Source organism: Watersipora subatra, chromosome 10, assembly GCF_963576615.1.
Source record: "Watersipora subatra chromosome 10, tzWatSuba1.1, whole genome shotgun sequence".
In the NCBI taxonomy this organism is placed as follows: domain Eukaryota; kingdom Metazoa; phylum Bryozoa; class Gymnolaemata; order Cheilostomatida; family Watersiporidae; genus Watersipora; species Watersipora subatra.
In genome coordinates this window covers 27,302,774-27,323,677 of record NC_088717.1, presented here as the reverse complement: position 1 = coordinate 27,323,677, position 20,904 = coordinate 27,302,774, and the positions used below count along the sequence as shown (strand labels likewise).

Genomic DNA, 20,904 nt, shown 5'->3' with positions numbered 1-20,904 from the left:
GGTATCAAGTCATAGCAAAAGTCTTGTTTTACTGGTAATCTATTCGATGAGTTTCTTTTTGTCATTTTAATAACTTAATCTGCAAGTTCAATATTGGAAACAAGCATCCAAGTATAAAGTTTCAGGGACTTCTTTTTGGGATCAATGTTTTCGGTTGGTCTTTTTTAAATGATTATGTCGGTATTGGATGAAGGCTGAGCTTTGTACACTTTACTGCGAGTTATTTGTCACTTAAAGTGCCTAACTTATGTAGACTAATTTGTGTTGAATTCGTAAACTCACTATGACTGAAAATGATCAACTTACTCCACCACTATGACTGAAAATGATCGACTTACTCCACCACTATGACTGAAAATGATCGACTTACTCCACCTCTATGACTGAAAATGATCAACTTACTCCACCTCTATGACTGAAAATGATCGACTTACTCCACCACTATGACTGACAATGATCGACTTACTCCACCACTATGACTGACAATGATCGACTTACTCCACCTCTATGACTGAAAATGATCAACTTACTCCACCTCTATGACTGAAAATGATCGACTTACTCCACCACTATGACTGAAAATGATCGACTTACTCCACCTCTATGACTCAAAATGATCGACTTACTCCACCACTATGACTGAAAATGATCGACTTACTCCACCACTATGACGGAAAATGATCAACTTACTCCACCTCTATGACTGAAAATGATCAACTTACTCCACCTCTATGACTGAAAATGATCGACTTACTCCACGACTATGGCTGAAAATGATCGACTTACTCCACCACTATGACTAAAAATGATCGACTTACTCCACCTCTATGACTGAAAATGATCAACTTACTCCACTACTGTGACTGAAAATGATCGACTTACTCCACCTCTGTGACTGTAAAGTATAAGTTTTTCTGGGTCTACCTGTAAAGCTATGTGTACAAGCTTATCAGAACTACAAGGTTGCTAGTGTTTGTCTCATATTATCATCAGATAAAGTGTTATAGCATTTTGCTTTTAAGAAAATACAACAGTTAAGCATCAGCAGTGTTTGCTTTTCCATAGGTTCTACACACAACCCTGTGGCCCAAGCAACCCTTACAGGGCACACAACTCCCATTACGTCAGTAGTAATCTCAGCTGAGCTAGGCATGGTCATCAGTGGTTCCAAAGGTGAGCAAATGTCTCTTTTCATCTCATAAGGTCACGTCTAATGATTCCATCTTATTCCTATGTCAAGTCTCATTATCTTGTCAAGTATCTGCTATCTTCTTTCTAGTTTTTGATCTGTGATTGTGATAACGTCATGCGCCAGAGCATTTTATGCTGAAAACTTTTTTATATTCTAAGTCCTGGTCTAATGATTTTTAAGTACTTACACATACAGTCAAACCTTTACATCTGAAGTCAATTAATCTTTAAATATTCCTCATATTATTGTAAGAGCCTTTCATCTTGGATCAAGTATTTCTAAAAGGATACCTTGTAATTTGTTTCGCGGCTCAAAAATCACGCGTATTCGCTAATTTAATGATGCAGATAAATACACATTGTGCATTAAAATTAATGCATTATGTAAAACTGGGTATAAAAACCAAATGTAAAAACTGCATTTTATTTGAAAACTAAAGTAATAAACAACAAAGAGAATTTTTTGTCATTTAACTTTTAGAGACACGTGAACAGGAGTGTGGGTAGTAGTGGGGATAGTTAGGTTCAGTGGTAGAGCGAGTCAGAAATACGGGGAGTAACCCTTTTAACTTACACTAGATATACAATATACATAATTGAACCTAGTTTATGTAACTACGGACAAGTGCGACCTCCAGTTATAATGCTCCCTTTGGTCTTTCAGAGTGGAACACGATTGTTTTTTGTCCTCGCCATACGAATTCTATTTCGCCATACGAATGCAACACAAAAATTTTGCTCGATGTTCAAATTTGATTGTCTGTGTGCTTATTACGTTGAAGTAAAAAAGATGCCGATATGCTGTTCATCAACAACCTGCTCGCAATGCCTTAAAGAGATATGATAACAGTACATAGTGGTAAGTGGTACATAATATTTTTTCTTTAAAACCAGTTACAAAGTTATACTTGTGATCCCTTCGAACAAAGGGTCGAAGATCGGACAACCTTTTTTAATCTGCTAACAAAAATTCACTTCGTATTGAAAGCAGCATCGACTGGGTTTTTTGTCCAATTAGATTGAAAAAGGGTTTTAATGAAGTCGGATAACGGTTATAGGAGCTAAAAGGAGCCAGAAATTCTCTACAGTTTGTACTTCTGCTGCTACAGCACATACACGTACATTGTGATGTTCCATTTTATTGCAGATCATAACCACCAAATACATTAAATTACTGTAGCTTAACGGTTAACAAACTATTTTGTTACTGATCTTTAATATGTAATGTAGGTATCTAAAATTTTAATGATTTTTAAGAGGATGTTTACATAAGATAATTACTATGGGTTTTTATACCTCTCTATATAACATTTTCGCTATTTGATGCCAACCTTGAAGTCATATGGCGAGGGCACACTGTATTATTGTAGAATGTTGGGATAGAATTGAACCAAGTCTCCTCTTTCTCACGTATAGCATATTGTAGAATGTTAGAATATAATCTTCCATCTCACATATAACATATTGTAGAATATTAGAATATAATCTTCCATCTCATTTATAGCATATTGTAGAATATTAAAATATAATCTTCCATCTCACATATTGTAGAATGTGGGAATATAATCTTCCATCTCACATATTGTAGAATGTTGGAATATAATCTTCCATCTCACATATAGCATATTGTAGAATATTAGAATATAATCTTCCATCTCACTTATAGCATATTGTAGAATATTAGAATATAATCTTCCATCTCACGTATAGCATATTGTAGAATATTAGAATATAATCTTCCATCTCACATATAGCATATTGTAGAATGGTGGAATATAATCTTCCATCTCACTGATAGCATATTGTAGAATGTTAGAATATAATCTTCCATCTCACTGATAGTATATTGTACAATGTTGGGATACAACAAAAATTTGATGTGGTTTTAATCTATTGATGTTAATTAGATTACTCTGTTATTTTATGGTTGTCTTCTCGCTTAATCCGAGTCTCCTGTTTCTTGCGTTGACTTTGATTCACTATACATTCTTGTGACTCCCTAGTAGCTCAATTCCTTCTTTATAGTTTCATTCATCTCTTTCATAGCCTCATCTCTCTAATAACCAGAAGAGCAACTACCATAAAGTTGACATTCATAGCGCAATCTCTTCCTTCAGAGCTCTTTGTCGCCTCCTTCAAAGCCTTATTGTTTTCTTCACAGCCTACATCTCTTTCATCGCTCAATTTATTTTCTTTGCAACCCAACCTTCCTCCATCTTAACCCAAATTATTGCTTTGAAACCAGTATTATCCGACATAACCTGGTCTTTCACATTTACCTCTTTTTTTTGCGATTACTAATACCATTTGATAAAGACAGCGGCATTGTTGCATTTGAAGTCACAAGCAAGTGTTTGTATTTGACAGATGGCCCTTGTCTCATGCACTCAATGAATGGAGACTTGTTACGCTCTGTCACACCCCCAGCTGAGTGCACAGACCCTCATTCTATACTCATCAACAGGGAGGGATATATTTCTGCCATTTACAATTCTACCAAAATCTGCTTGTTTAGTCTAAATGGCAGGTTTTTGCTGTTCAGGGATATCCAGACACCAATCAAGGTTAGAACTTTATGATAGGCCTACCCATTTGTTCTTTCGTGATTTATGCTCTCAAGCTGTCATTTAGCACACTTGGGGGTCCTACCACACAAACTTGTCGTCAGAATAGTAACTTTTAAAATCACTGTCGTCACTTTTAAAATCACTGTCACCTTTTTTAAGTTGGTAATCAAAACAACCTCTTTCTTTACATTCGTTATTTTAATACACATATCTACGTATTCTGGTGGCACTGGGTTGCGTTAAAAACCTGAAACTCGCTCAGTTTGAACTTCTGCTAACCAAAAGCATGGCTCAACCAACGACCTTCACAAATATATAAGTGATGTTTGGGAGCGTTGCTGATTACTCCACGAAGAGTGACAGCCGTTTTAGGTTTTTAGGGCTTTATTTCTTGTACTGAAAATAGACCGAGATTGTCTTTAATAATCACTGTCAGTCACAGACTTGAAAACGGATTTGCTGTCGATGTTATGGCATTTCATTGCTTTAATTATTTGGCAGTCTATAAATGCTGGGCCAAATGCTTCAAACCAAAACTAATGAAGTTTCGGTTGAACGTGGTGATTTATGAACAAATAATAAGTTAGTAAAGGTACGGCTACACGTAACAAAATTTCCGTTGGTTGTAATCAAAATCACGAAATGATTGAAACGCACAGAATTATTCTGCACTGCTAGAATTGTGCTAGCGAGCACGATTCCAGCAGCTTTGGCAATTAGTATAGTCCAAGAGACGTATAATGACACACGTATAAGTGCAATTCAACATAGTACACACGATGCAACTGCTTAGATTGCGTTATTGAATGTATTTATTGTTTGGACGTTATGGCTACAAATTGTTTATTTTTTAATTATATTTCCTTTTTAGCAGCAAAAGTTTTGTGGTAGAAAATGTTGACATCTCTAGCGCAATCAAATCGGTTGCATCGTATTTACTACGGTGACTTTCTGTAATATTTTTCTTGTGTGTCGCATTATGTTCTCGGACTACATATATCTTAAAATTTGCTAGAGTCGTGCTCGCTAACCAATAATAGCGCGACTTAAACATTTACATCATGTGTTCTATGTTTAGATGCTTTCGTACTTTTATTGTGTGTCGCGATACATGTCTTGGACTATACTAATTGCTAAAGCTGCTAGAATCGTGCTCGCTAATAATTTGTTTAATCTGTTAAAAGCGTTTCGTCGACGAACTCGGTGGGCATGCACAGCTCAAATAATTTTGTGATTTTCGGCCGATTAATTCTGCATTTTTCGTCATTTCGGCCAGAACTCAGAACCAATGAAAAATTCGTTACGTGCAGCCGTACCTTTAGTAATCCTACTTACACAATCATCGTCACCTACATTGATAAATGATCGTCTCGTCTGTCACTTTTTAAATATCCCTGTCGTCGGGTCGTCAGAATCGTCACAAAACATGGGAGGACCCCCACACTTAGGAAATGCATCGAGGTCTGTTGAGTTGTCCTACCAACAATACTCCATTAGAATATGCGGTAATTACATAATCATTTGTCAGACCTGTACGCTTTCAATTGCAGTGCGTATGCATAAGTAGGGATGGGAGAAATTTGGTGACGGCAGGAGACCTAGGAGTTGTCTCAATCTGGAGAACGCATGATCTCGCACACCTCTACTCATACCCGCGCATTGAAGGAGCTGTGCATGACGTGGCTCTTTCTTTGGATCAGAGGTGAGCTTGCATGTTAATGAACCTTTTTCAGATTACTTGTGCGTTACCAACCTAAGATCTATGCTAGCATGAAAGTTTTTATTTATGAACTGTTGCTCAGACTCTGCTGCTGATGGTTGCTCTAGAATGAGTCTAGATCTATTAGAGGTATAAATTTGTTATAAAAGTGAGTACACAACTCCTTACATTGTAGGTATCTGTTAGCTGGTATGAGTACCGGATGTGTGGTTGTACTCAACGTTGATTTTACCAAATGGCACCACGACTACCAGAGAGCCAAAGAGCCTCAAATATCTATTCAGTCTACTCCTAGTCACAGTGCTTCATCACGGTCAGCAGACGCCAGCAGTGACGCGCCTCGAGCAGCTTCTAACAATGAGACTTTCCAAGCAACCTCTAATGACAATGGTGTAGCACCTGCTGATCCAAATATTGATGCTACAGAAGCTGGAGCAGCATCCACAAACCAAGACAGTCCGCCTCAAAACTGAGTTATTCCTCTTCCGCGCATGCATTATTTTCGGTTACAGCGGTTTTGTACTTCAAGTTTTTCTGGTCAATAACTCTGAAGGTCATTATTTTACGCGTTAACCCAAAAATATCTAATACCCATGAGTTGTTGCAACATGCAGGCAAGCTCATCTCTCAAACATTCCATATCAATAATTTTCTATGTACTAACTCGCTATTTATGCCAGGGTAGAGAACAACTTACAGTTATCTTCTAGCAATACATATGGACCTTTTGTGTGTAGTCGTACTTGTACGCACTTTTAATTGTATGAATATATTAAAGCTAAAGGTAGATACAAGTCCTCGTGGAAAGCATTCACTTGATTATCTGTTACATTGCACACTGTATTTGTGGTCAGCTATTTTAATGCCCACACTGACGTTATGTCTCAAACTCTCAAAGAAAGCTGAAGCTAAATGTACCCAATAATTTGCAATCAGGTTTTAACTGATTGTTGTCAACCAAATTACAATGTAAGGATAGCTTCCACGATAAGTTTTGTGCCCATCTTTTCATCTACTAAGTGAAAAGTAACCAAGACTTTCTAAAGCATACTCGGCAACGATGATTTTTGCAGTGTCGAGTTTTGTCAAGAAGGTTTACTCAAATCATTAAGCTTGACCAGTTTGAGGTGATTTATGGATTTTGAAAGTTGCGCATTCGCCAGTATAGTAGCCATAAATTCCGTTAACAGCGAAACGATATTTGAAAGATCTATAAATATTAGAATACATTGCATTTTATTGGTAAATTTGGTTTATTTGTTTGAAGTTTTGAAACACAAAAAAGTCAAAGCACAGTTGAAAGAGAAAATAAGTTCAGTCGTGAAGTTGGAGCAAATGCGTGGAGCGTTTGCTTTACAACTTTGGTTCAGCAAATTATTTGCCATTTACGACTGAGTGAGTTGGTAATGCTGTCTAAACTTGTTGCTATTGTTATCTTGCTGCTTGAGTAGCTATGAACTAGTCATTCTGAAGAGTCTTCAACATATCTCAGGGCAATTTACCCAAATTACAGAACCAGTTACACTTTACTTGTATGCAAGTTAAGTGTAACTGGCTCTTGCAACATAAAATTGCTGCAAGAGAACACAATTACAGTCTTACATAGTAGAGCAATTCCGAATAGAGCTACATGTATATTACAGCAGTTGCTCACATCGTATGTAGCGATGGGTTCTTTTGAATAATACAGCTTGATCACACCTACACAAATAACAGTTCTACAAACATCTAAAATGCCAAACATGTTTAAAAACAAATTTATGATTTCGGTGATGAAATGTTGAGTGTTGCATTATTAATTTATTACATGTTTTATGGTGACATGGAACTTCCTGAAAAACACTGAAGATTTAAAGGTTGCTTATTGGTTAGACAATGTCTGATTGGCTGATATATTTTAGATCGATCGATGGTAAGATTAGGAAAATATGGCATCTTATCAGCTAACGCACACTGCAGGTTTAGATTTGTAACACACATTTCATTTGCTACCAGCGTTACAGCAGTAGACATTTCTCATTAAATTTCCAGTCAAGTGATGAGCGTTTACAAAAATCTGACAAGCTACCAACAGCGATCGAAACTAAATGCCAATAAGAGGCTAATAGTGTTAAGGTCTGAGTGCATTTGCAGGACTAATGGATGGAAATGCCATGAAATATTATTTGGCCGTAATATTTCGAAAATATCGAACTATTTTAATTGAGTTTATGAAGCTGGCTAGAAATGCCGAAATGAAGACCAACAGAACTACCATAATCTCCATAAACTTTACTCATTTCCGCAAATACTTAAAATTACATAGTTGAACATTTTATGGCTGTCTAAAAATCTTCCCTATTCTAGTCCGAGCATCCAATTAAAGCCTTGCACAATAGTGAATATTATTGGTAGCCAGGCTACTAGGAAGCGGACAAAGTCAAGGTAGCTGTTATAATAAATATGAGTTTGCTCCCACGGGCTGCTGGCAAACAGTCTCTTGAGGTCAACCTAAAAACGATGAAGGATTGCTTAGTATGAAAAGAATACAGCAGGAACATATTGTGAATTGATGAAGTAAAAAATATAGCATTTCGTGATAAGAGAATGACGATGAAAGTTCGATGCAAAATAACATAGAAAATACCCTAAAACATGATTAAGAGTACTCCGCTGTAGGCAAGTCTCTCGTGTCATGACCTTATCCAGTCACTTGAATTAGACATTTTATAAGTTTCACTAGAAAGATACTGAGGTGGTTTCCTATTGCCTGCTTCCAATTTTCTGTCAGGGTTGTCTCCCTTAGCAATTTAAAGTCGGATGCGCTTCCTGACAGCGCAAGCTACTGACCCGCTGTTTGGCAGGGTTGTGTCCCCTAGCACAGGAGCAATGAAAGATGCCACGCCCTTGCTGACATCCCGTAGCAGGACTCGAACCACTGAGCAGGGCTTCTCCTGCTGTGTAATAGCATTATATATCAAAAGTGAATAAATCTCTAATTTAATAGTAATAGCATTATATATCAAAGGTAAATAAATCATTAATTTTTTTAAAGCATACGTCAACCTTCTGATTAGAACCATATCAAAACTGAAAACATTGTTTGGCATTTTTCAATTCATTGGTGGGGTCACTACAAGGAGGAGATATTGATGTTTTGATGCACTACAAGGAGACTGTATTGATATTAAAAGTCTTTTGCAAATAATTTAATCTCGATATAAATGCAAACAGATTGTAAATCAAGTGATTAGAAAGGTTATGTGGGGTCAGTGGCACTCATCCAGTTATAAAAGTATGTGTTGTACTGCAAGGTCCTCTCTCACCATATCTATTTCAATCACTTAAGAGGCATGTTCCTGCCTCCCATATTGCAAATATCTGTCAAAAACGTTGGCCTCTTCAGTCTTACAAAATGCTTTCTGTGTCACCACTATTGACTTACATTGATGAACTGAAACACTTCCAAGCTTTGGGTTGCCAATTTTAACCTTTAACAAAACACTAATGTTTGTTATGCTTATAATACTGCATTGAAAACTACAACAACCTCTGTTTGTGGCATTATACTACAATGACATCCGCTTGACTCTTTCGCCTGTTTTCAATCATTAAAAAATCCTATAGCGAAACTGAAAGTCCAAGTTAATCCATAAAATTACCTTTTCTTTACAATATGGGCAAGTCTGTTTTTTGCCCACGATATACCAGCCTCGTATGCAGAACTCATGAAATGTATGGCCACAGGTGAGAGAATACCTCTTTTCTATGACAGCGGTCTCATTGTTGTAGTTTATTTCACAACCACACACAGCGCAAACATTTTCATCTAGCTGTCTGCCAGGCAGTCCTGATGGCGTGTAGTACTGCAAGTTCACAGACATCATATGAGTGATACATAACGATAATGCCTGCAGATAGTGGCTAAATCTCTACTGCATGCCTTGTAACTGCCTAGAGATATACCTATATACCTATAATATACTCACCATACTTCATACTAATAACCATAGAGTACTACTAATAAACATAGAGAGACTATACCCACTATACTAATAACCATAGAGTAATACTAATAGACATAGAGAGACTATACTCACCATACTTTATACTAATAACTATAGAGTAATACTAATAGACATGGAGAGACTATACCCACCATACTTTATACTAATAATCATAGAGTAATACTAATAGACATAGAGAGACTATACTCCCCATATTGTATTCTAATAACCACAGAGTAATACTAATAGACATAGAGAGACTATACCCACTATACTAATCACCATAGAGTAATACTAATAGACATAGAGAGACTATACTCACCATACTTTATACTAATAACCATAGAGTAATACTAATAGACATAGAGAGACGATAACCACCATACTTCATACTAATAACCATAGAGTAATACTAATAGACATAGAGAGACGATAACCACCATACTTCATACTAATAACCATAGAGTAATACTAATAGACATGGAGAGACTATACTCCCCATACTGTATAATAATAACCACAGAGTAACACTAATAGACATAGAGAGACTATACTCCCCATACTGTATACTAATAACCATAGAGTAATACTAATTGACATGGAGAGACTATACTCACCATACTTTATACTAATAACCATAGAGTAATACTAATAGACATAGAGAGACTGTACACACCTTTATTCTAAGCTAGAAACTAAGAATACATGGGAGCTATAAACACACACCCCAATGCTTGAAGCCATCATCTCCGTGCAGGTTTCAGAAAAATCTCTGCTCACAACTCCAAAGTAGAGGCCATAAAATAGAATCTGGAGACCAAAGTTCATTGCTGAGTCTGGTTTGATGCCTGTAAATAGAAATGGGTGGAAGTGAAAGGAGCGAAGACATTAAACTCAACTGAATATATATAACTCGAGTTATATTCACTCGAGTGAATATAATTCGAGTGAATATAACTAGAGGGAATATAACTCGAGCGAATATATCTAGCTCGAGCGAATATAATTCGAGTGAATATAATTCGAGTGAATATAACTCGAGGAAATATAACTCGAATGAATATAACCCGAGTGAATATAACTCGAGTGAATATAACTCGAGTGAATATAACTCGAGTGAATATAACTCGAGTGAATATAACTCGAGTGAATATAACTCGAGTGAATATAACTCGAGTGATTATAACTCGAGTGAATAACTCGAGTGAATATAACTCGAGTTAATATAACTCGAGCGAATATAACTCGAGTGAATATAACTCGAGGAAATATAACTCGAATGAATATAACTCGAGTGAATATAACTCGAGTGAATATAATTCGAGTGAATATAACTCAAGTTAATATAACTCGAGTGAATATAAATCGAGTGAATATAACTCGAGTGAATATAACTCGAGTTATATTCAATCGAGTGAATATAACTCGAGTGAATATAACTCGAGTTATATTCAATCGAGTGAATATAACTCGAGTGAATATAACTCGAGTGAATATAACTCGAGGGAATATAACTCGAGTGAATATAACTCGAGTGAATATAACTCGAGGGAATATAACTCGAATGAATATAACTCGAGTGAATATAACTCGAGTTATATTCAATCGAGTGAATATAACTCAAGCGAATATAACTCAAGTGAATATAACTCAAGTGAATATAACTCGAGTGAATATACATGTAACTCGAGTGAATATAACTCGAGTTAATATAACTCAAGTGAATATAACTCAAGTGAATATAACTCGAGGGAATATAACTCGAGGGAATATAACTCGAGGGAATTTAATTCGAGTGAATATAACTCGAGTGAATATAACACGAGTGAACACATACGCAACTAACTATTTGACCTTCATGTCATATTGGAATAACTTTAAAGAAAAACGGCTATCATTACAGAAAGACTGATTTTAATTCCTCATCTAGAAACTACCACAGAATTATGAATACGTATACGCTTTAACTGTTTATGAGAAACTGAAAATGCTGAAAACTGACCGCAGTCAATTTGGGGATACGAGTGCAATCTGTTCTGTGATGGAGCTCAAATGTCAGTCAAATTAATCTAATGTAAACTGTGAAATTTAATTAATATGTTCCAGACCTGACGAAACAGTTGTGTTAATATTGTAACTTATGAAAAGAAACGTGTTATTAAAAGACAGATACTAGTATATCCTCTGATGAAAGCTAAAAAAATTATAATATTTAAAAGAAAGAGATGATTTGAATCTAAGCAGATCAATACAACCTACAGAGGTTTAAATGGCTCAGAAAGAACGTTAACTGTAATCAAAAGGGCCATTTTTTGGATAGCGATTACAACAATACTAGTGATGAACTATTGTGTAAAAACCAAATAATACATATATTTGAAAAACTAATTCATGGAAGACCTTTTTGCAATGTTAACTTAAGCTTAATATTTGCATTTAACCATCGCTTACTATGCCTTCTAGAGCTACATCTGCCCCAGTTCTATGTCCCTCATTGCAGATAAACACAGTCTTTTTACAAAGACAGAACCAGGCATAAATTTTAAGACGCAGTGGATGTTTCTCAGATCGTAACCCAAACTTTGGCTCGTACAGCCAACAGAAAGAAGGTTCGAATAATCGCTCATAGATCAGGCCGCTTGTATATAGTGGTGCCCGTTAGCCAGTATGTAATAGACTTTCAATTTGCTTACCTAAGAGTACATTGAAGCCTAAGAAAGTGAACAGAATGCAGAAGTATCCGGCAATTCCGAGACCGTAGCAGAACTTGTATACTAGAAGGAACCACTTGTAGACCCACCTACAAACCAAACTCTGTAATATTCGAGAGTGTACCGCAGAGAGAAAGTCAGCTAGATATTAGAAGAAGAGTACTAAATCTTACCGAGGCGTTGTCATGGTGATGGGTTTTTGTAAAGCTTTGTAGCATACGTTGCCGGTAATAAGAGAGTAGAGACACCAGATGATGACAAACTTCATCCACCACATTCGGACGCATATGACCAATGGCACCAGCCACATCGCGCATAGCGTTGCTGACTAAAACATCAAGAGATACCTTAGCTTAAACAACACTATAGTCCTAATTAATATTGGGGACTCGTCCATTTATAGATCACATTTACCCTACCTGGTAGGAGCGGTTATGTTTGGTTCTCCATATGAGGAGAACAGCCTGGGCTACGATAAGACTAATCATAAGGATCATCATCATCTCAGCGTGCATGGCCTCATGTCCTTTATGTTTCTCATGCAGGAGTTGATGTTCATACCTGTATAATGCGCGTACATACGTGTCAAGCATATGTTTCTGCATAACTCATTCATATGATGTATGTACAATTATAACTCATGCAGACGAGGCATGTATATATATATATATATCCGGCAATGTATATATGTATATGTATGTATATGCCTATGTATATATATGCTTATGTATATATATATACATAGACATGCATTATATATATACATGTATATTATATATATAATATACATGTATATTATATATATAATATACATGTATATATATAACGCATGCCTATGCAATACAGGAATAGTAGATATCAGAATTTGAGGTGTCTACAGGTGAACATGCAATAGGTAAAAGTAGGAAAGCATGATTACCCAAAGGAAAAGGTTCGATTAAAGAGTTATTTGAGTAGAAATAGTGGTTAACTTTAATCGTATAACCTCATTTGAACGCCATGACAATCTATTTTCAAAACCTTTTTTCTATAAAGGCATTTTATTAGCGATGACGCTCAAATACAGAGTGGCGCTGTATTTTCCGACAAGCTCGTCAGAATTTTGGGAAGATAAATTTAACCCCTTTACGGGCAAAGCCTTGCCTAATGTTGCCTCTATTTTACACACTCCTTCGGGTGGATTGGCATTCATGCCATCGGCCTCCACATTTTTGCTTTTTTTCATATACATCAAAGTACCAGACTGAGTTAAATAAAGACCTACTTTAATTATAAAATATTAGCAAGATACAGTTATTGATTATTTCCATGGTGTCGCTTTCAAGTTTTAAAGAAAAGAATCGTAAAACTTTGGAGTTAGAATTTGGACATTTTAAAGCTTTAAAGTTATTAAAGCTGGTGTCACTTATTTCCATGGTGTCGCTTTCAAAGAAGAACTCGTAAAGCTTGGAAGTTAGAAAATGAACATTACATCTTTGACTTTCAAAGACGTTTTCAACATTTTAAAGTTAGAATACATCATAACAATGGCTGCTATTACGTCGTACAGTGTTTCTGAAAAGTATTCTCATCGTTCATCAAAATGCAAGTCTTCAGGTTAGATTGTAAACCAAATTATGGATGAATCTGAAAGCAATGGATAGGATTTAGACCTTAGTGACTTTGAATCAGAGCGAGATTGATCTTCTCAAGTTCACAACACTATAACCATGGCAACCATTACATAAACATCGAAAGAATTCATTGTAATTGATGTAACCGAGTTGTTAATAGTACTATTTTGTGGACATCTTTCTACTGATCACTTTCTATTTTGGGTTCGTAAAGATCAAAGAATGTCAAAATGGCGAGCAAATAGAGGTGGTGTTCAATTAAAGAATAGCACTGCATTTTTCAACCTTTCTTCTATGGTGGCATTCTATTAGAGGTGGCGTTCAAATAGAGGTTTTATGGTAATAGCCTAAACATCTATTATATGAGCTTAAAATCTACAATGCAAAATGATGCCTAAACATTTATTATATGAGCTTAAAATCTACAATGCAAAATGATGCCTAAACATCTATTATATGAGCTTAAAATCTACAATGCAAAATGATGCCCAAACAAATGATTGAAAATAAACAAAACCAATGTTACTAATCAACGTCAACATGTCTTCTGGACACAATAAAGCTTACCGTTGCCTTTCTGCTGGACTCATTTTAGACAAATCAGGAGTCACCAAAACCTTAAAAAGACACCGCATATGAGATATAACTATTTTTAGATATAACTATAGTCACATTTTTAGACTGCAAAAGTACAAAATATACTATTAACATCAGTGTTGTAATGGTGTTGACATGGTTGTCATGGCAATCAGCAACATATCAATTTTGACTCACTCTATTTTGACAGAATATGACAGTTTGACAGGGTTTGACAGGGTATGACAACGTATAGTAGCCATTCTAAGTGTTCATTACATGAATATGCACTAAAAATCTTTGTGATTTTAGCAGTACAATCCTGTCAACTCTAATAAACTAAACTAAAATTAAGGTAGATGGACGATGACATAAAGTTTAGTACGATGACATGTTGTTTAGTACGAAAAGAAGGCAGTGAGGTAGGAGAACATTCAGCATTCATTCCTTTGTTTAAGGAGAAATACTTAAGTACTTGTTTTTCCCAGTTATTGTTATCAGTTGTAGGATCTGAATAATTTTCATCAATTCAGTTCAGTGTCCTTGCGTTGCTTAAAATTATATAAGGCTCTAAAACTTCTGTATTAATCTATCTAAGTTATAAACGCTTTATTCACCTTAGTTTCCTCATGGTTTCCATCATATACATCCGTACCTTGACATACGATATTAATCCATTCAGCTATTTGCTTAACATGTACAACAAATTTGCACAGAAAATTTATTTTTATTTAATGTGTAACAATAGTTACCATTCTAACTTCCCAACTTCATATCATGAGAAAAGTGTTTTGTTTAGTCCAAATAAATTGAGAGAAAAAAGTAAAACAACTGTATAGGTTTTCAAACTTTGTCAAACTGTAACTTTCAAACTTCATATCAAGAAAATGTTTTGTGCAGGTCAAATAAATTAAATAAATAGACAAAATGAAAAAATATAAGCGTCTAAATGTAAATGTGAAATAGTTAGCAAGTAATTGCTAAATTAAGTCCGTTTTGCTACGATTACCATAAAAGATGATTTGGTAATGATACAATTAATACGAACTGAGAAAACAAAATAAAAATTCTGCATATGTTGAATTAATAATAATAATTCGTGCATAGAAGCGTGTGTGTATGTGTGTGTATAAAAAAGGTTAATGTTCCAGCAGAAGCTTTCCATCAAAACTTTGAATACGATGATTCCGCTACCTCTCGACACTGGTACAAATGTAAAAATGGAATATCGGACTGTCTTTGTCTGACCGAAGGTAAGAGAATGTAGAGGATATTCCTACTCGAGATAATACAATTGTCCGCTGTGAAAAGTATTGACCTTCACTGCGACTTAGCAATTTAACTTCACGAAAAACCGAAAATAGAAGTTCACGAAAAAGCATCGTGTTTTATAGTTAATAGAATTTATAAAGTTTCGATTAAAACGCCATTTTGGGTGTGAAAACGGACAATGGTGTACACGTTATGTAGTGAGAGCAATGAATTGTAAGAGCTTTCATGGTTTTGTGATTAGACAATTGGATTGCAAACCTGCGATCGCAATCTTTGAGTTAAGTCCAGCAGAAAGCGAAATTTTAATAGCTGTGGCTGGAGATACCGAAGAACAGACAGACCAACGGCAAACTTTGAGAAATATATATATGGATAAGCAGAATGCTGGAGCGAATATTGTTATAATCATACATTTACTTTGGATTAATCAGTTCTTCTGCACAAAAAACTACTGTAGATACAAATAGCATTAATACACTAACAGCAATTCAATTCTAAATTTAAATGAAAGAAAATTGAGGTGTAGCCGTGGTTGTGGTTATGCAGTAGACAAATAGGGCACTGGTAAAAGTGCTGTAGCGAAATTGCAAAAACATGCTCAAAAAAGTGTGGCCTACTTGATAGCAAAGGTAAGCGTGTGTCAGGGCCATGAGAGTTGTTTGTCTTAGCACCAAACACAACGTTAATTGTGAGCCATTTCTTATCTTCTGCACAGTTTGTGCTCGGGCTCTGGTGAACAACTATGCAAGTTGTTGACAAAATCCAAGCACTTTAGTCTAGTAAACTAGATTTGAGGAATCTAATAGTCTTTAATAGATGTTGTACTATTCAAATCAATCTTCATCTTATATACACTGTGCCTCATTTCCTGCTACAAGTGCTCCTCAACATGGGTTTAATACCGCTATCCCAGTATCAGGCTACCGTAATTGCTGTAACACCAATACAGCAATCACTCCTACATGGCGGAGGATACAGTGCAGCAGACTCACACATGAAATGGGAATTTCCAAAATATAAACTAGATTTTTTAGTATGAGCCACATATTCAACCCTTCAGAAAACTTAAAACGCTCTCTAAACTTTGAAGCAATACATGTACATGTCCTTCTACACATGAACATAGAAACAGATGTTCGGTTTTATGTTTAGAACCAAAACACAGAACTATGGTTTGATTTTTACTGTAGTCTTTCGAACTTGGGTGAAAATCAGAGGCAGTCTCGAGTTATTCTTGTAAGATATCCTATTTTTATCCTTCGCATTACCAGGCTTGGTAGTAGTGGGCCTTAATAGCACTAGACTGTGCGCTCCACATTTTTGCTTCAGCAAAAACACTAACAATGTATCCCTATACGTATCCAAATGAAGGCCATCGCTGGTGGAGGAGAATGACCACCGGATTCGCAGTGATTATAAAATATATACCTACTGTACTGTTGTATACCATAATGACTCTTGAGCTTATTCATTTCAAAACAAAAGAACCCCAAGAATTTCTTTTACATATATAGGTTACTATTAGTGCTAGAAATTCACGACACTGGTGTGATAGTTGACAGAGATTATTGTATACTAGTGAGACAAGACACTCAATCGAGACATAGCTTACTTTACCACTTCCCCTCTACGTTAGAGAGAGCGAATTAGGATATAGCTTTAGTGAGCAAAGAGCCAGTCCAACTTGCACCAAGTCAGCTTTAATACGAAATATGTATATTATACATACGTGTATTTTGTTTTTATATTAGGTATTTTTATGACTAATTTTCAGGGCCAGCCTTTCTACCATTTAACTAGCTTTTGACTTCCGTTTTTCCAAAAAGCTTTCACTCTCTTTTTACTAAATTGCTCTGGAGATTTTCTAGCAAATTGATCTGAACATGGTTACTCATGTTTTTGGTAGTTTTGTATTAATTTTGAGAAAAGGATTAGTTTTTTCCCACTCGTATCCTCAGCATTAACCTATTGAGATCAATGACTTTAATACTAAAAAGAAATGGTACCACAAACTTTTATTATTAGTTGATCACCATAGAATAAACTATGTGAATGACAATTACGCAAATATGTACTGATTTATTGCAATGTATCCATTAACTTTAGATGTCATACATTAAAAATTTGCATGTCCGTAATTTGTCAAATATTGCCTAGATATGTATAATATTGCATAATAACTTGTTAAACAAATTTTTCATGTAAAAGGTATTAGGCGTTGGAAGACTAAAGTAATTTTTCAGATTAATCTCCGATGATTTTCATTCTATTTTGTAAAAAGTTATGTTAACAACAAAAAACTGAAAAGATGCCATTCTGTTTTAATAAAAACAATTGATCAAGAAGTGCTGCAACTTGTGGACGTTCCTATGAAAAAAATCTGGACAGATTTTTAGGAATCCTTTCCCAGAATTCCAATCTGAATGCATACTTATTTGCAATATTGTAAATTTTCAACTTTTTAGATATATTTGATATTTCTGATACAGTGAGTAGGTATCCGATAAACTGTGCTATTAAGCACTATAAGCACTGTTCTAATGCATTGTGTTCAGTCTGACCTGAGTCTGGTTATGAGCTCTGATTACAGGGACTAAAACTCACTCGGGAACTCAAATTTCACCGACTCAAGAAAAATGATGTGAGAGTTTTTTTAATGGAAAACCCTGCCTGTAGGTTAACAAGCGGTTACAGCATACAACCAGGTTAGCTTGAAAAGATAAATCACTTTACATTTCATGATAACATTGTTTACGGAATCTCTTGTTATAATTTGAGTGCACAAAATACTATGAAACTATTACAATGTTATTTCTACCTTGCTCACAACAATCGTACGGATATTTTGGTCCTAACATACAGAGCCACGCTGAAATTCAAAGAATTGAATATTTAAATACTTGAAACAAATATAATTGCAATGATTAGAGTTAGCTTTTATTTGATTTTGACATGTACAATGGAATGAATTGAATTTGATTTGAAAAGGAAATAAAGCAATGCTGATTTGAATTTTACAAACAAATCAAATTATTAATGAACATTCTCATGTATATATACGTGATAATGGAATATTTATTATCGGTTATAACACGGAAGTAAAAACTGGCTTGGCCACTTAGCACCAACGTTGAAGGCAATTCGTAATTCATAGACAATTCTTATAGTAGTAATAAATACCACACTCTGTCAAGGGTATTTTCAAGCGGCAAACAATTCCCTGAAAAAGTTAGCTTAAATTAATCAAACTATTAGACAGAAACAGTGAAGAAATTCGATACCTGAATTTAATAGTTTGTTGCTTTTAACGTTTGCTATAACCTTTTAATAATTTGTACATTTTCGTCATCTAATAAATAGTGTTTTGCTACTTTAAATTTATAGCTACATAGTTTAACAATTATAACAGAGAAAACCCGAGGCTAGGTGTAAACATTACTAACAACTCATGATAACTGCTCAATGGATAAGTAATAAAGAAAAGAGCAAACTGAAGATAATCTAACCTATTTTGCTGTACTGCTTTGTTTTTTAGGTATCCTATGCTCAATGATTCGTCAAATATTTCCAAATTATAATTTCATGACTTGAAAGTTGAAACCACCTGTGCTTGTCAAGTAGTACATGTACTACTTGACAAGCCAAGGCGATTGAAACTTTGACAAGTTAATTTTAACCTAAATTAATCCTTCGAAGTAAAATAAAAACTGGCTTGGAACTGAAACTGACATTGCCCTAAAAGACTAGCTTACATATTATTATATAATTAGCAACTTCATCTAGAGACACGACATTTATCTGGTAATAGGTTTTCTTGTTAATATCTGTATACAAAGTAAAATCCTTCAAAACACAAACTTAAAAGTAGCTAGCCAACATCTGAAATAGGCTATCTAAAAAACCGTGCTTTAACCGCCAGATTTATAATGAAAACTTTTATAAATGCATTGAAAACAAACCTGGCTAGAAAAAGAAACAGGCTTTTCAAAACGCTAATAGATAAAACCTTCCAAATAAATAAACAAATAACAGTCCAGCCAATTCTGTTATTTTCCGCCATTCACTTGTTTCAAGGTTGTGATGAAAATGCTGACATTTGATTCTTGTAAAGCTAAACTTGTGTCTCTTACTTTGCCTTCACTGATAATTGAGGGATGATCCAGGTCCGCCATAGTAAATATATTTATGTTTAAAACTGATTACACCAGCGGTTCTCTTATGAGATGTTTTGGTCAACTATCAGAATGTATCAACAATGGCAGTTTTTCATAATTAAAGCTCCATCAGTACGAAACAATTTCCAATCCGCTTCTCCAAGGTGTATATCCGGCTCTGTAATATCGGCGAGTCCATCTGCAGCCGTTAGTCACGAGTTTGAACGTTAAGATGGAAAGGTTTTTGCGAATAAGTAGTTGTCATCCCGACACACTGTGTGATCGCAACGAATAAAAAATGTGTACATTGTACAGTATATGACATTACACACCTTAAGGTTTTTGATAACTCAAATAATTTGTTGGTTACAGCTAAAACGGCAATAAAATTATTTATTTAAGCATGTTTGCAGTCAAGCAAAAAATTGTCTCATTGAAATCAGGGCACTCCGAACTAGGCCAATCAGGGACTGACTGATGCTTGGTTATGGTAGCTGAGCATACCTGCCAACTCTCACGCATTCGGCGTGAGACTCACGCAATCACCCAAAAAAAATGAAAACGCATGAGATCTTTGCCCCAATTTCCACTATTTTATATATACTATCATTGATACATCAATTGCCTCAAAACCAAATCTCACGCATTGCCCCACTTTTGGGTTGGCAGGTCTGTAGCTGAGGCACCTTTAATAATTAACTTCACTTCGACACTACCAGTTAGGGTTGCCAGATGGATGAACAAAAATTACAGGACACATTGTGGCTGGTAGTGGGTTCTGCATTTGAAAGTGTATAGTGTCTTGTATATAGTTATATGGTAACTGCATGATATGATGACATGATATATATACTAATATAATAATAATATACATGCATATAATGCTGTAATGTATATTAGAGGATTACCCTACTTAGTATGCATTGTCTCTTCTTCTCTTCAGTCTCACTCACAATATTTTGTTGATAGTCTACATTTCTTTAGCAATGCTCCATCTTTTAGTACAGCAGCATAAAATGCTTTGCAATCTATTTTTATATTGCATGCCACTTGCAGCTCTGATTTTAAAAATACAGTTGATGCTCTGTTTCTTTCTTTTGTCCTTTTAGCTGTC

The 20,904-nt window shown here is 35.3% G+C and overlaps 2 protein-coding genes across 3 annotated transcripts in view; one reads left to right on the top strand and one right to left on the bottom strand.

The window, feature by feature from the left end:
- Window positions 1-6,340, top strand: part of LOC137406527 (lipopolysaccharide-responsive and beige-like anchor protein) — a 102,537-nt gene extending 96,197 nt beyond the window's left edge. Inside the window, exons 48-51 of the mRNA XM_068093116.1 lie at window positions 1,066-1,173; window positions 3,559-3,755; window positions 5,309-5,460; window positions 5,654-6,340. Coding sequence (XP_067949217.1) covers window positions 1,066-1,173; window positions 3,559-3,755; window positions 5,309-5,460; window positions 5,654-5,951 — 755 coding nt within the window. The 3' untranslated portion in view covers window positions 5,952-6,340. The remainder of the gene's footprint in view (window positions 1-1,065; window positions 1,174-3,558; window positions 3,756-5,308; window positions 5,461-5,653) is intronic.
- Window positions 6,341-7,356: 1,016 nt separating this feature from the next.
- Window positions 7,357-19,955, bottom strand: LOC137405694 (E3 ubiquitin ligase Rnf121-like). Of its 2 annotated transcripts, XM_068092047.1 has the most exons (8): window positions 19,767-19,955; window positions 14,356-14,405; window positions 12,595-12,736; window positions 12,349-12,503; window positions 12,158-12,264; window positions 10,191-10,312; window positions 9,120-9,323; window positions 7,357-7,968 (listed from the first exon to the last, which is right to left on the bottom strand). In XM_068092047.1, exons 1-8 carry the CDS (start codon window positions 19,806-19,808, stop codon window positions 7,816-7,818), a joined length of 975 nt encoding a protein of 324 aa, XP_067948148.1. In that variant the 5' UTR covers window positions 19,809-19,955; the 3' UTR covers window positions 7,357-7,815. The 2 variants fall into 2 exon arrangements, with proteins under 2 accessions (XP_067948148.1, XP_067948150.1); XM_068092049.1 differs by lacking the exon at window positions 14,356-14,405.
- Window positions 19,956-20,904: the final 949 nt, after the last annotated feature.